Source organism: Amphiura filiformis, chromosome 3 (assembly GCF_039555335.1).
Source record: "Amphiura filiformis chromosome 3, Afil_fr2py, whole genome shotgun sequence".
NCBI lineage: Eukaryota > Metazoa > Echinodermata > Ophiuroidea > Amphilepidida > Amphiuridae > Amphiura > Amphiura filiformis.
In genome coordinates, this window is record NC_092630.1 from 65,033,376 (window position 1) to 65,049,215 (window position 15,840).

The 15,840-nt window shown below is 37.2% G+C and overlaps 1 protein-coding gene across 1 annotated transcript in view; it reads left to right on the forward strand.

The window, feature by feature from the left end:
- Nucleotides 1-13,509, forward strand: part of LOC140148961 (deoxynucleotidyltransferase terminal-interacting protein 2-like) — a 68,760-nt gene extending 55,251 nt beyond the window's left edge. Inside the window, exon 6 of the mRNA XM_072171074.1 lies at nt 11,336-13,509. Within this exon, the coding sequence (XP_072027175.1) occupies nt 11,336-11,423 (88 nt within the window). The 3' untranslated portion in view covers nt 11,424-13,509. The remainder of the gene's footprint in view (nt 1-11,335) is intronic.
- The last annotated feature ends 2,331 nt before the right edge of the window (nt 13,510-15,840 follow it).

A 15,840-nucleotide genomic window follows, 5' to 3' on the forward strand; every position in this document is an offset into this window, starting at 1 on the left:
ATTCTCCACCATAACAATGCTCAATTACTGGCCAACTGCACAATCGCCGATATGCGCAGTCGTAAAGTGCGCCATCACAGAACTAGGACATCGATTAACGGGTGTCAGACATGATTTGTCTTCTCCCTTTTATGACCATTTGTGGCAATTTCGAACCCCCGCTACAATTGTCAAGTTTTTTGCACAGTAAGATGTCCATAGTCTGAATGGCTGCACTGTTTTAATGAGCTCATTGGCATATCGCTTCAAGCGGAGAATGTTCAACATATGTCTCAGGTTGTCTTTTGTTAAATCTTCCTTTATGACCAGTTTTGTGCCCTTAAGATCGCGTCTTGCTTTGATTACCTTGGTTTTAACGTGATGGTGAGTGAACTTGACAATGATACAGCGTTTACCATCTTCCGAGGTGAGTCCGACTGGGTGAGACCTGTCTATATCATCATCACTTAGTTCGATGTTGAGCCTGTCACCTATCATCTGCTTGATGGTGGAATTAGTGTCTTTGGATTCTGGCAATCCATGTACTCTAATACTACTACGTCTTATGTATTGTTCAAGATCGTTGATTTCTCTAGATATCTTCTTTTTGTGTTCTAGAAGTAGGGCTCTGCTGTACTTGTCTAGATCTTTAGCATGTTGGTCGACCTTGTTGCTAAGGTCAACAATGTCGCCAGTGTTGATATCAATTGCTTTGTTGACCTTTTCCAATGAAGCGTTGATATGCTTGGTTACTATGCTTATGAATTCAGGACTTGATAGTAAGTTGTTGACTACCGTCTTGACGAAGTCGTCAGCCATAGTTAAATCAGTTGTAGGTTTCTTCTTTAGACTGAGTTTTGATTTTTCCTGAGAACTCATCAGTAAATCCAACATGGTGTATACACAAAATGGTGGTAAGGCTTACCGATGAGGAACACTGTCAGATCAAGATTTCAAAGTCCTCTGGAGTTAGGTGATATACCCTTGGATTAATAACATCGGATTGTAGCTGGTGGTAAAAGCTATAACATGGCCCACCTTCCTTCCAACAAATCAACGTTTTACCTGGTATTTAGTCCATAATTTTGATATATATTTCAGGAGGCGACAACAAGTACGTCATCTACGTCATGCGCCCTCAATTTTGATTCCGGGTTGATACCGTTCCCAATTTCTTCAACTCGCTTTGTGAGACCATTGAGACCACCTCGCGGAGCCTCATCACATTTTAGCTTGGGTTCACTATGATCCCACAGATGTTCTATAGGGTTTTAATCTGGCGATTGAGCAGGCCAAGTCATCAGTTCAAAGTTCCAGTTTTCACCTTCAGCTGCAAGAAACTCCAGAAGTTTATTTATGTCAAAAATATTTAATGTATTTAACTTGTAAAAAGAATTTTCAGTATGAGAGGAATAATCTGAATTAGTACAAATGCGGATGGCCCTTTTTTGAAGTCTAAATGGGGGACTATAATGTGCAAGAGATAAATATCAAGTAGCAGACCAGGCTGCTTGTACGTATTCCGACAGTTAGGGGCTAGGCTTTCAGTGATGACTTTTCCGGTTCCTTTGAGTTTGCTTTTACCTTGGCATGGTCTGCATATGAAATAAATAATTGGTCTTGGCTTCTGCTCAGTAGATTGGTCTTGGGTTTTTGACCCCAGTCTATGTGATCTATCAAAACACTCTGTGGAGATATCTAGGTCATTGCCGAGCTTTGCACTAATTAAATTAATAGTGTCAATTACCTTAGTTGATGTGTCCTCTTTTGTTGACTCAGGAATGCCATGGAATAGAAGGCAATTTCTCCACGAGTATTGTTCTTGATCATCAAGTTTGTATTTGGTCTCTTCCAGTTCTTGTTGGAGATGATTTATTTGCGTTTTCGCTGACTTGAGCTGTTTATTGATGTCAGCCATATCGCGATCCACTGACTTTTTTTACAGTTCTTCTGGGGTGAACCAAACTTGCCTGGTTATCAAATTAATCATTGACAATGGTATATCTGAATTTGACCGGTGCTAATTGTTGCAATAGTATTAAAACATCAATTAGCACCTGTCAAATTCAGATATAACCTTGTCACTGATTAATTTGATAACCAGGCAGGCTTGGTTCACCCCAGAAGAACTGCTTTGACGGGGCTTCCTCTTTAAGTAGTATATTTAGATAGTTTCTATATTTAGTGTATTTAATTTGATTTTCTAGGGAAGGTTTTAGGATGTCAAGGGTCAGATCAGGTCTGTTGGAATAATTGATATCAGAATTGACAAATAATGAAACTTCTCTGCCACGACGATTCTCTCTGACAGAATTCTCAACAGAGAATTCACCAATGTCAATTAGTAGAGAATCTTCATCAGATGAAAACCATGTTTCTGAAAAACCATAAATATCAAAATGTTGGTTTAGAGTAGCCAATTAATCGGTGAGGTCATTTGAATGTTTTGAGAGGCTTCTAGCATTTAGGTGAAGTAGGGAGAGATTGCAATTACCAATGTTTGGATGGTGGTTGTGGATAGTGCTAGAGTCATAATATGTACAATGAACTTCATTAGAATTAGTGATATTAACTTCATCAGAAAAACCATTTGAAGGATTCAGTGAGGTCAATGGGCGTGCATCTGCCTGTTTCTTCACCTTGCCGATTCTATGGGTCCGATCAATGTCTGCTTCAACAAGAGACGTGTGTAATTTGTCATTAAGGGTTTTCACCAGGATGTTAGCAGATGTTTTATTGTCAGCCTCAATTTTGTTCTCTTCAATTCCATGAAGCAGCAGGCAATTGCGGTGACTGTACTGTTCCATGTCATCCATCCGCATCTCCAAGTCTTCCTTTCCTCTTCCAACTCTTGGATTTTACCTTCAAGCCTTTAGATGGCAGAATGGTTTGTCTGGGTGTCCATTTGTACTGACTGGTATATATCTTGCTTAATGTCATCCAGTAGACGGCTCTGGAGTTGCTGGAATACCCCCTCCACTAAAGCATCCATAACTGGCTTGTTCTTAAAGAGTGCCTCTATTATGGTAGTCGTAAGAGGCTCTAGGACGTCTTTTTTCTTCATCACCTCTGTTATTGAAGATTTTAGCTACTCGGTTGCACCACATGCCAGGGGTGGCGAATTAGGCATGTTTGCCATGTCTTCCATATCTGCTAGCTCTCTCTGTGATTTCAGAGTTAGTTTGTTCAATTTTGTCGGCATAATGCTTTGTAGTGATCCAGAGAGATGGAAAACACTCTTAAATGGATTGGTTGATGTCGATTGATGATTTTAAGATGTTAAATTGAAAATAAGTTATGATTTTTGAGGAGCTCTAAATTTTCCGTCAGTCACATATCGGTGTTTCTAGTTTGTTTCTAGTTTGTAGATCTCGCTAGTTACATCTTCTCTGATGTTGTGACTTATTTCCTCTATTAGGCCCTTCCTAATCTCATCTGTTTTTAGAATTTGATACTTGATGGTCTTCGTGAGGTTACGGATGATGGATTCGTCTGACGTTAATAGAGAGTATATTGTATTCTCTATAGTGGTGTTGACTCACAAGATGGCGGATCACTCTTGGTCATAGCTGGTTTTGATCTGCTCAGTTTAGATGGCCCTTTTGCTAGTGTATCCGGCATATTGGTGAACATAGATGATTCCAGGAAGACCAGAAATGTTTGGAAACTTGTCAGTTAACAATTGGTGATCGTAATCTTTGATATTGGATTTAAATTATCCGATTCTGCTGCGTACGGTTCGGAGCACTAAGTTTGTGATCGTTCCGTCTGTCGCCATATTGAACTTCTTGTTTTTTAACCAGTCTCTAGGCTTGGCGTATAGTTCATGCGTAGAGTTCATGCGTTTTTTAAGCTTTCGGTAATCAGCTTGCCCTTGTTCTTCAGATCTTTCTTGTTGAGATACACCTGGGATCGTTGAACATAGGACACAAACTTGAGAATAATAGGTATGTACTTTGGTTTGTCAGAATTATCGTCATATTGTGGATGACCAACAAGGTGGGAGCGATCAAAATGATCTTCTGTCAGCTTGAGTTCCGAGTTGGAGTTCAGGATATCTATTGACTTAAGAGTGGTGTTCTCATTCTTACCCTCTGGAACGCCATGTAGGAGCAGACAGTTTCTTCTGCTATATTGTTCAGCGTTGTCAATCATTACTTCAGGACGTCGGTTCTCAGCAGTCCGGTAATTTGGTACGCCTGTTTCTACCTAAAAGATTATTTAACGTGTTCCAAGTTTCTTTCATGTTAAATTTATTTGATTCAAGTTGGGTGGTAATATCAGTGCTGTACGGTGCAAAAACTGATTGAGGTGCCAATGGCTCCTAACTTTATAAATTTGTGCGCCCACATTTTGCTCCCAGGTAAAAAATCTGAGGCGCCAAGTTAACTGAACAGCCACGTGTGTTGAATGTTCATAGCTGCTGTACTCAATCTACATATTTCCATTGAATGCTACATACTTTATACACAGCATGTACAGTGTAGGCCTGTATGTTTTCCAGGAAGTCCCCATCGAGACATCATGATAAATGCATATTCATAGCATACATTCGTACTCTTGAATGCTACGTTACAAGTGTACATACATGTTTTGCATTTGCTGGCGATTAAAAGCTTCAACAGTTGGGCGCCAATGGCGCCAGGGATTGAATATTTAGTCGCATCAGAAAATATCTAGTCGCCAATGCGCCTAAAATGGTCGCACCGTATAGCACTGGGTAATATGGGATTTTTTGGCTGTACGTAGTAAGTTATTTAGTATATTTCTATATTTAGTATATTTTAGTTTATTTACAGAGCATGTTAAAATGACATTTTTTCAAAAATATGAACTTTGCAATTGGCAATGATTGATGATATATTTCGATTATACACCCTTTAAAGTTAACAAAAAAGAAATTTTCAACTGAATATCAGCTGCAGATTTTTTTTCATCGATTTGAAAGATTTAATGTATTTTCCTATATTTTGTTAATAGTAGATAGTAAAAGTAATTTTTTTTCTCATTAAAGGGGCATTTCGTGATCCACAGCCTCATCCCCCACTTTTCCCAAAAAAGTTGAGATTTTTACACCACTGGATACCTCTGGCTACATAATGTTTATGTACCAAATATTCCTTGCAGATTAATTCGTTTAGCAAAAATATCTCCAAATTTGAATTTCGTCCTGGTGCACTCCCACCAGAACGAAATTACAACACATTGTCTATGGAGCAGTGTAATACACATAATCATGTATAACTCGCAAACACAAAATCGGAATCAACTGAAATTTTGGAAATAAGCTTTTTTCGTGGATATCTACTGAAAAATGTCATAAAAAGAGGATGCTAGGATCACAAAATCCTCCTTTAATATGTGGAACAAAACAATTCTTTTTTTGTGATAGGGTTGTTTGATACATAATTTGTCAAAATAAAAAATGAAAAATTGGGAAGCTGTGTTGGTAAATGGCCAGGATGACACAGCAAGTTGGATAATGTTAAGCTTGTAACGCGAGTCACAAAAAGAACAACTTTTTAATGCAGTAAAAAATCTAAAGGGTTATAAATGTTCCCTTTCATTTTTCTCCTGGTTTAGACCATATCTCTTATTTATTTCATAAGGTTTTTGGTTTGCTGCAATTGTACCACCAGAGACAGACTATTAAAAATTGTAACACGAGTCATAATGTAACGTGAGTCACGATATTGTAACACGAGTCACACATATTTTACAACTCTCTGTACAGTGGGGCTGGCAAATAATCCCTAAATAATCACCAAAACTTTCCCCCTCCCAATTTTACTCATCCCAGGGCTCATAATTATTGTACCGCGCATCACTTAACAAGTTGCAGGACTGGAAACCATTTTTGTCCCCATCTGTGAATTCAAATTCACAATTTGAATTTCCGTTATTAACACCCACCATTCCAGCCCAGTTTCCCCACCCCAGAACAGAAGGTCATGTTTAAAGGTGAATTCCACAATGGAAATGATATTGAGCATGTTTAAAGCTCTCAAAGTGGGGGCCATGTAATCAAATAGAGAGCGTAACGCGAGTCACATAACACGAGTCACACACTAAGTAGGCCATTTTAAAAATACCAAACTCAAATGTACAGGGTGTAACAATAAAATTTGTACAATTTTGAAAATAGAATGACACAAGTATGCCGCTTATTTTTTGGTTTGATATTTATATGTCTATTAAGATAATTTCTTTAGCCACCAGATAAGCTTTGTTCCAATAAAACCGATGGTATACAAGTGAAGATATGGCCGATTATGTAACCTAGTCTTAAAACCGCTTGGGCCACTTTTGTCTAACAAAAGTGACTGAATAGATTTGTACCATGGATCAGTTGGACGATGCTCTTATGATAGGTAGTTTAAAACAATGGGCTATTCGAAGTGTTAGAAATGATTACATAATAGAATATCTCCTTGAGTTCTTGAAAGTCACAACTAAGCACTGACATAACAACCTCATTTACTAGAATTCGTGGCAACAGCTCAACAACTTCAACCCCAATTCACGTAGGAAGAGCGTATTTTTATGGTTGTGACATTCGGTAGCATATGGAGTCAAGCAGAAACCATACGATTGTTTATAACTCTTCCATCTTCCATCAAGGCAAACAATTTCATATAACTGTGAGAAGTATGTAGAATTTGTTAACAGAAATGCTGGTAATAGTGGTCGCCCCAGAACAGCTAGAAGCCCAGCTGAACTTAATTTCAAAATGTTATTGTTTTGTACTTAATATGGATGCAAACACTGTTCTCAGTTTTACCAATGATATCTCAGGGATATGAAAATTACTTTATTTATAAGGTTATTTGAAAGAAATTTAATGACTTCATTTGAAGATTTTAAAGAAATATCATAATATTATAAAATTCATGTTAATTATAGGAAGAAACACTACTTATAATTCTTTTGTGTCAGTTCTTTGATGTTTACTGCACGATAAGCATATCTACGCGGTTCAAACTTGATATGCGCAAACATGGCAAAAGTGGCCCAACACGTTTTCTGGACGATTTGATTATTTGGATATAACTTTTGAACCCAAGCTAGTAAAGAAACAAACTAAACGTCTTCTTTTAGCCATGATATTACTGATTGTATTGCATATAACATTTGTGCCATAGCTCTTATAGTTTTTTCCTGAGAAGTCAAAATGCAATTGTATAAATTTTATTGTTACACCCTGTACTTTTAAAATGTTTGCTTCTGCCATGTAGTATAGCTGTAGTAAAAGGTTATTAAGTGGTATCAACTTTTGTGTGCAGCTTCTTGTTTGAGGAGAAATATTGAAATAATAAAAAAGCCCAATTTGGAAGGGGTAATTTTTAGTAACACAAGTCACAACCACATTTTTTTGCCAATAAATGTTACATAGTTACATAGAGTTATTCATAAATTACAAGTTTACGTGATTTGATACATGTAAAGAGAAGATGAATAAATCAATACTTGGGGCTCTGCTATAATTAAGAGCCCCCCCCCTCAGCCTGCCATAAATTGCTTGCTCCCCTTCTCAGCCTGTCAACAACTCCTTACCCTTTACCTCCTTGCACGATGGTGTAGTTCCTAGCCAAAAATCCAGTTCAAAGTTCACAAAGGCAGAGACACTCAGGAGTTCAAAAAAACATCCACTGAAATCCAAGTGATGATATATGATCCACAGTCAAGAACCAATGTCTTGATTTGGGAAAAATAGATCCAAAAAGTTGGAGAAGTTGAGAGATGCAGCCTGCAGCCAGGCGCAATCAGAATCTTGAATCACGTAAGGCACCTTTTCAGGAACCCATTTTGCAAACCTTAAATGGTCTATATCAGTTTTGAATAAATATATGAATGTTTCCATACAGTTTTTCAATGCATTTTATTGAAAAGATGCGCTAAATGTGTGCCCAAAATTGATTGCCTCTCTCTTGACTTGCCAAAAATGGCTTATTCCTTGCCCTCTCCATTTTTGGCTAGCCAGCCTCCCCAATTTATATAATTTATTGTTAGTTCTAATTGATTTAACAAGGCCTATGGTGATCCAGGGCTTACATGGTGATTTACGTTTAGACATTTTAGTTGATTTTATTGGACTGTGGATATCTAATAGGCTAGTGGTTTTATTAATGAATTTCATGTAAGAGTTTTCAGGATTATCATCGTGGAGTACAAAATCCCAATTCACGATGGATAGGGAGTTTTAAAGCCTTTAATATTGTTTGGTCTTAATTGCCTGGTTTGTTTTGTGGTGGGTTGAGAACTGTTATCAAAACGAGAGCCTTTTACAGAAACAAAATTTGGGAAATGGTCCGAGAGGTCTGTCACCAGATGTTATTTGGTTATCGCCATCATTTGTGAAAATATTATCGATTAGCGAGATTGTGGTACCGTTCTGGGTTGTGTAAACTCGGGTGGGTCGATCAATGCAGGGGAAAAATGAATAGGCGTACATTAGATTAACGAATGTATTGACCTGATGGCTTTGGTCAAATTTTAAAAGATCAATATTAAAATCGCTTATTATAAAACTTTTTTTTTCTTTTCATTTGAAATAGTGTTCAGGGATGATTCTAGGTCAGAAATGAATTGATGGTAATTGACATAGTCTGGTTTATACTATAAACATGAAAGACTCTATTGCTGTGACTTGTATGAAGTTTAATTTCAATGTATGCATTCTAATTTTTATAACCAATAACTAAATAAATAAAAGTTACACAAGAAAGGGAAATTGACAGTGGCGTAGCTAGGGCTTGTGGCCCATGGGCTAAGGATAGGTGTCGATCCCGATTCTTAAAATAATTATTGCGCGCGGAGCATATATTTGGTTATAATAAAGTTGAATATCGGTCTTAAATTGATCTTTCAAATGAATTTGTCTTGAAATGCGTGCGAAGCGCGCGAAAATTTTGACTTTCATCGCTTAGAGGGGCGCAGAATCGATGCTAAATTGGCCAATTTATCGCCCCCTAAGAGTGGCGCCCAGGGCACATGCCCCCACCTGCCCCGCCCCGTCTTTATGCCACTGAAAATTGAGAGCAACATCCGGGCACATACTCAAGAATTTTAATACTTAAGACTTGTTTATCAGGGGGCGTAGCCAGCTTTCTTGGTCAGGGGGCAAAATATAAATTTTGTGGCAAAGACAAAAAAAAATGGTTGCATCATTTTGACCCGGTATTATCAGTGGGATACATACATATACCCTTTTTTTGTAGCGACTGTAGAATACATGTAAAGTCTTTGATATTCCAAAAAGGCTTTTACATCTTTTATGGGATATCGGTAATGAGCAAAAATGTATTGTACACTATTTTTTGCCATAATCGGGTAAAAGGGCTTTATTGGTATCTTGTGCAGCAGCCTTTAAAATTTTTGTATGCTCTTGTTCTTTTTGGTATTTTCTTGTTTAAAACTTTTTGACCCCCTCCTTTAGTAACCAACACTTTTGGTCCCCCCTTTGTGCAACTCAAAACTTTTGTGTCCCCCACACTTTGCCCAGTCCCCCCACCAAAGTATTTATGAACGGTCCCTAAAGCTTCTTGTTTATTTTCTTGTAGATGGTGGTGTAAGTATACATCCTGGCCAAGAGCATCCAGAAGGTTAGGGCTTTGGATAATCCCTTCAATCAGGTTTTCAAGCAGAGGTTTTATGGCATCGTCTTTCTTGAGTAGGTCACGGATAGTAGATTTTATATCACTATCGACATCACTGGTGGTGGTGGTGGTGTCGCCGCTGCCCGTTGGCATGGGTGCAGAATTCGACAGGTTGTCAGTAATGGCAGATTTCTCGCTGTGTAGGGACAGTTTATTTCCCCTTCTTTCTCCCTTTCCAGACATAATTCTTGAGTGTTGTATGCGTCTTGGTAGTATACTTGATAGTATGCTGATGTAAAATATGAGGTTTTCGGTGAAATAATAGTAGAAAATGAGGATTAAATATGATATTTTCCGGCTGCTCAAAAGCTCACGTCCTCTCTCTACATATCAATCGTGATAAACCCATCTGTAGACCATACAGCGTCTATACTTTCTGAAGTTTTGGCTTGTCTGAGAATGTTCATCCTTCTTGGTGTTAGGCTCTCGGTTATGATGGTTTTAGACCCTTTGAGTTTAGACTTGGCACTGAAAACTTCAGAACGCTTAGCATAGGAGATGAATTTCACGATTATTGGTCACGGTTTATCATTTGGCTTGCCTCCAAGATGATGGGTTCTGTCAAGGTCATTCTTGCAGAGCTTGACGCCAATCTTCTGGTTAACCAGGTTGATTACAGTATCATCTGTGTTTTCCTTTTCTACCTCGCAGAGTCCATGAATTAAAATGCAGTTTCTTCTTGAATACTGTTCAAGGTCGTCCATCTCGGTTTCTAGGTGATTAATTTGTTGTTTCAGCTTGTTGTTCTCAGCTGGCAAGATGGCGACTGGTCTGAGTGTTGAGATTTTTGTTTCCCCAGACTCAGCTTTGATGTAGATTTATCGCCTTTATCGCCCATCGTAGATGACTGAAGATGTGATGATGGTGAAAATAAGGCGATTTAGTTGATTGTGCTCAGACAGAGGACTATGTGTATACGTCCTGCCTCATCGGTGTCGTTATTCAGTTTTGTGGAGTGTAATATGCTCAACTAGAAAATATGTGAACTCTGATGCAAAATTCCTCTTTATTCAAGGCATGCTGATTTTAATAGAAATGAAATCCAAAGTTTGTTATAATCAGATTCCAATTATTGTTCTGTGTTTTTGATTGAAGTAGGAGTGTGGTGAAGGCAGTAGACTGAAAAGAGCAGTTTTTGTAGATTGTTATGCTATGTGTTGCAGGTCCACCAATATCCCTTACTCCAAGTGCCGAGGCCGTGTGGTGTGGTGTACACAAGTGTTTAAGGATGTCAATGAGGTGTAATTGTATTATTATTGCATTCATTTAATAATCAATTGTTGAGAGTGAATGAAGTGTTTGGAACAAAGAAGGAAATAAATGAATCTGTTTCAGTGATTTCATACAGTCTTTCAGTATTAATTGAATTGAATGACTGAATGTTGGTCTTGTATCATGCATCATTATTGGTCATATCAGAATGGAGTCGACCACATTCTGATTACCCAGTGGAGATGATGGTAGAAGCCATTAACCTGTTTGGACAATGTAAAAATACTGTTTGCTGAAACAGGCCTTTTTCCATTTTGTAGAAGGTATCAGTTGATTCAACAGTGAAGTCTCACAGCTTGTTTATTCAATTACCTTATTGGTACGACTAAATTTGCTAGCTGATATATTTGGTAGCTCATTCATCCATTCTCAACTCCAATTGTGTACAAACTTTAATGTTTTTTTATCTTTTCCCCATTTGTCCCCAGGTACAATAAGCGTAAATATTTGGAGCTGCAGGAGCGATCAAGAAGAAGAGTTGAAGGGCGATTTCAGGAAAAAACTCAAGAAGTTTAAGAAAGGGAAAGATGTCTGATGATATAGAGTGATCTTTTTTGTGGCTGGTAATGATCAAGTAATATAGGCACATGACTTGCAGTTTAAAGTGATCACTGGTTTGGTACACTCCGTTTTATTATTGGGTTCACCTCAAGTTTGGTAGTGATGTCAATGCTTATTTTCGATTCACTGCAAGCGTACCAACAAACCTCCTTTGTCCGTGTGCGTTTAGGCTCTGTGCAATTAACACTACGTGTGTGATTTAATTATGCAACCAGTAAAGTACGCACCTATGTCACTACCGAACTTGAAGCAAACCAATGTATAGACGAATCCAATTTCATGCATTCCTATACCTTAATGGCTGCCAAAGTTGGGTCCCCGTCGGCTCAATCTTACCTAAAATGTGACATAATGCGGCCTTGGAGGGTATTTTAAACTGCATTCTATCACCTGTGTTACACATAGACAAAAGAATGATGACAGTTTACACCACAAAAGAATCTAACATCGATTTTTAAGCGGCTTTTTGGTGTTGCGGGGACCCAAAGATGGCCGACCAAATCCTGACCATGACTTGGCTCGTTGGATTCGTCTATACAAATTTGAAGTAAAGTAAAGTCACACATTAAAAGTTGAGGTTCAAACCCTTGAGTACTTGGAAGCCATAATGTATAATTTTCATTTTGTTATTAACCCAAAATACTGAAATTAGTAATACATGCCAAGGAGGGTTTCTTTTCATTTTAAGCTGAAAAATCAAGGTAAAGTGAAAGAAACCCTACTGGCTATTTTTAGCCGTTTAAGATGGCGTTCTATGGACAACAAATTTGGCTGATTCCATGTTTAATAGTTGTAATTTGGTTTGAAAAAAATTAACTAATTTCATATTATAAGATCAAACATTATGGCTTTAACATGAAATTTGAATATAGTGTATAGGTGTTACAATTTAGATGAAGCTGAATGGATATTGAAATTCAGCAACATACAGTGATGTATTGCCATGAAAACTATGCACGTGGTGTTAATAGATAGTGATGGGGATGTAAAAATGAAGAAATGTAATTTAAGTCCTGCATAAATTTAATGATACATGTATGACCACAAATGGGATAAGGCAAAGAAAAGAAAGCTGGTCTCAGCATACTGTAGCTTTTAAATCTGTCTTTTTGAGATTCAATTGTTGTTTTTAATCATCACAAGTAAGTGGAAAGAGGAAATTTCAGTCGTAAAGAGACTGGAAAAAAAGTGAGCCAAAATGCAAACTAACTTGGGCATTGTCACCCAGTCAAAACCAAAATTCACAGAAAATCCAATATTTCTGGCAAAAAATGCTGAATGTTTGGTATTTTGCTTTCCCTATTCTTTTAGGCTATGAATAGGCATATTGTGAATTGATGTAGAATGACGTTCACACAGCTTGGAGCAGCACTTACTTAAGTGCACTGGAATGACTAGCACATGCTTTTGTTTGAATTTATATGGACGCATGTTGGACTTGTGTAGCAAAAACTGATTGTTAGCAACTGCAAATATCTGCCCCAGGACCAGGTGATAGTCATATATTTCATACTGAATTATTCTATTTTATTGAACTCTTTACCAAATGCATTGACACTGACAGTCAATAATTTATATCCAGCGTTCAAAGCGCTTGTAACTTTTTCTCCGGGCCAGCACGACTGGCCTGTAACTTTTAAAGCTCAAAGTAACTTTTTAAATGTTCATGAATGCATCATCAATCTGTTATTATTTATTAAATCACTTTAACCTGGGGTATAACATAAGTTTCAATCCGAAAAAAAATCCTGAGAGTGCAAGAAACATTTCAACAGTTCATCCCGAATCATACTCCCGGTTTAATTTCCTGTTTAAAAGCTCTAGAAAGTTTGGGCCGGTAACTTTTCATTCATTCCTGTAACTTTCCAGGGACTGCCTTTTGAGGAGAGTGAGAGTAATCGCTCTCTACTGCTTTCCTTAAATCTGATATAGGAGAGTGATTTTTAGCTCTCCTTAGTTGACCATTCTCTCCTTCCATTCTATTTTAAGTGCTCTAAACAGTTCTTGTTGAAGGCACTAGAAGAGCTATTATTGGTCTCCTGCAAAAGACAGTGCAGTCCTGCTTTTCAGAGTTACAGGTCTGGCTGGCCTGTAACTTTTTGATGCATATTTCTAGCACTGTTTATATCATTATCTGCTTTAAGCGTAAAACAAGAAACTACCAGTATGTGTTTATAACTTTTAAGCTATGAATAAGACAGAGTGATGGCATTTGGGGAAATTTATATTGTAGACTGCTACTGCCTTCTTTCATGTCATGTTTTCAATGGTGAAATATGTACATTTTGTTGTTTGTTGACAATTTACGCCCAAAAAAGAGGTCACTTGTTACTCAATCTTTTTGCAAAAAAGGTATGTGCTATGCTTTTTTTCAGTGTCATGAGAAAATGTGGATGAAAAAAATACAACATTATAATCATTTTCTTCATTCAAAATTCATACTTCACAGCTATTAATTAAAAATATAAACCCAGTACCCCGGGCCCAGTACACAATGTACATATATCAATATTTTATAATAATTTCTTTAATAGCACATAGTTAGGGCTACATGTTAGGATAGTTTTCACATACTTAGCGTGCAAGGATGAGAGACAAACCTCTTTTTTTACCAGGTGTGACTGAAACCCACAAATTGGGGGGGGGGGGGGGCTGGCTTTGAGACAAACCATGTTTGTTAGATGTGGCCTAGTCTAATCCACTTGACTTCAATATAATTAGGTTCATTTGGTGTTGTTGCGAGTTGTGAATAAATTATGTGAACAATTTGAACATAGGCGCAGAAAGTTACTAAAATCATTAATGTGCATCGTCACAGAGCAGGAAAAACCTCATATGTACTTTTTTGCCCTTGAACATGGATGAAGCAAACCATTCAGTATAAAGTCTACACCTTCAAAGCTTTATCCATTTTCAAGGGCCAAAAGTAAATATGAGGTGTTTCTTGCATGTACTTTTGGCCCTTGAACATGGATGAAGCAACCTCTTCAATATAAAGTCTACGCCTACATTTTGTAAACGGCTTTATCCATGTTCAAGGGCCAAAAGTACATATGGGGTTTTTCCCACCCAGTGACGGCATGTATCTATACAGATAGTTTTATTTTTATGTTTATAATATAGAATTTTCAGCTTTTAAAAATGAGAAATTATGCAAGTGCTGGACAACTATGGGAACTTTCTAGTGTTTTGAGTTCAATATGGTTGTATAAAGATAGGTTGTATACCCAGCGGTTAATTGAACTTTCTTGGAAGTTTCCTAGGTTGTCTTGGTCGACCATCAGTTGCTTAATTTGTTTCATTAAATGCCTATTCATTGACTTGCTCATCCGAAGGATTGTAAAATTCATCAAAATTCTGATTTCTGCACCTTTGTTAGTGTCATCGATGTGCTAACATAGCTTGCTAGTGGTTAAGCCAGAAGCCATGCATTAAAGGTTGGTAACCTGGTTGACAGCCTCGTCCCCCCACTTTACCCCATCAAAATGTAGATTTTGGTATCAAGTGAAAGTTTATATTGAAATTAGGCATTCCAAATCGGTATATTTCCGAAGAAATCATCAAAAACCAGTTGAATTAGTCTTAACATGGTATACCTCGTTTGAAACTAATTTTGACAGTTTTTTGATGATATCTTTGGAAATGCGATTTGGAACTTCAATATGTTCATGAGAAAAATAAGGTCTCTCATTTGATATCAATTGATTAAATGAATATCATTAATAGAAACACTGTAGCCTATCATGATTCTCATGCTGTGTAAATGTCAGTAATTCCATAAGAAAGTAGTCCCATTTGCAAGAAACATTTACATGTTCTTTTTGCATGAATGCTTGAATTTTTTATTATACGTCAATTTTAAAGAATTCCATTTTCCAAATATTTCAGGTTACCTTCCTTTAAAGACAAAATAAGACATTTATGATTTTACATGATTCTGTATTCCCTACAAAGTGCCCCTTTTAAAAAAGGGCATTTCGTGATCCACAACCTCATCCCCTACTTTTCTCAAAAAAGTTGAGATTATTATACCACTGGAAACCTGTAGCTACATAATGTTTATGTACAAAAAATATCTTGCAGATTAATTTGTTAAGCAAAAATATTGTCAAATTTGAATTACGTTCTGATGTATCAGAACCAAATTACAACACTGGCTTATATAGCAGTGTAATACACATAATCATGCATAACTCGCAAAATCGGAATCAACTGACATTTTGGGAAATAAGTTTTTTTCATGGACATCTACTGGAAAATGATGTAAGAAGAGAATGCTAGGATCACAAAATACTCCTTTAAGTAGAGAAATTTATTTGAATGGGATTCAATTTTTGACAATATTGCTGTTTTCCTAATTTTTTGCCAATTT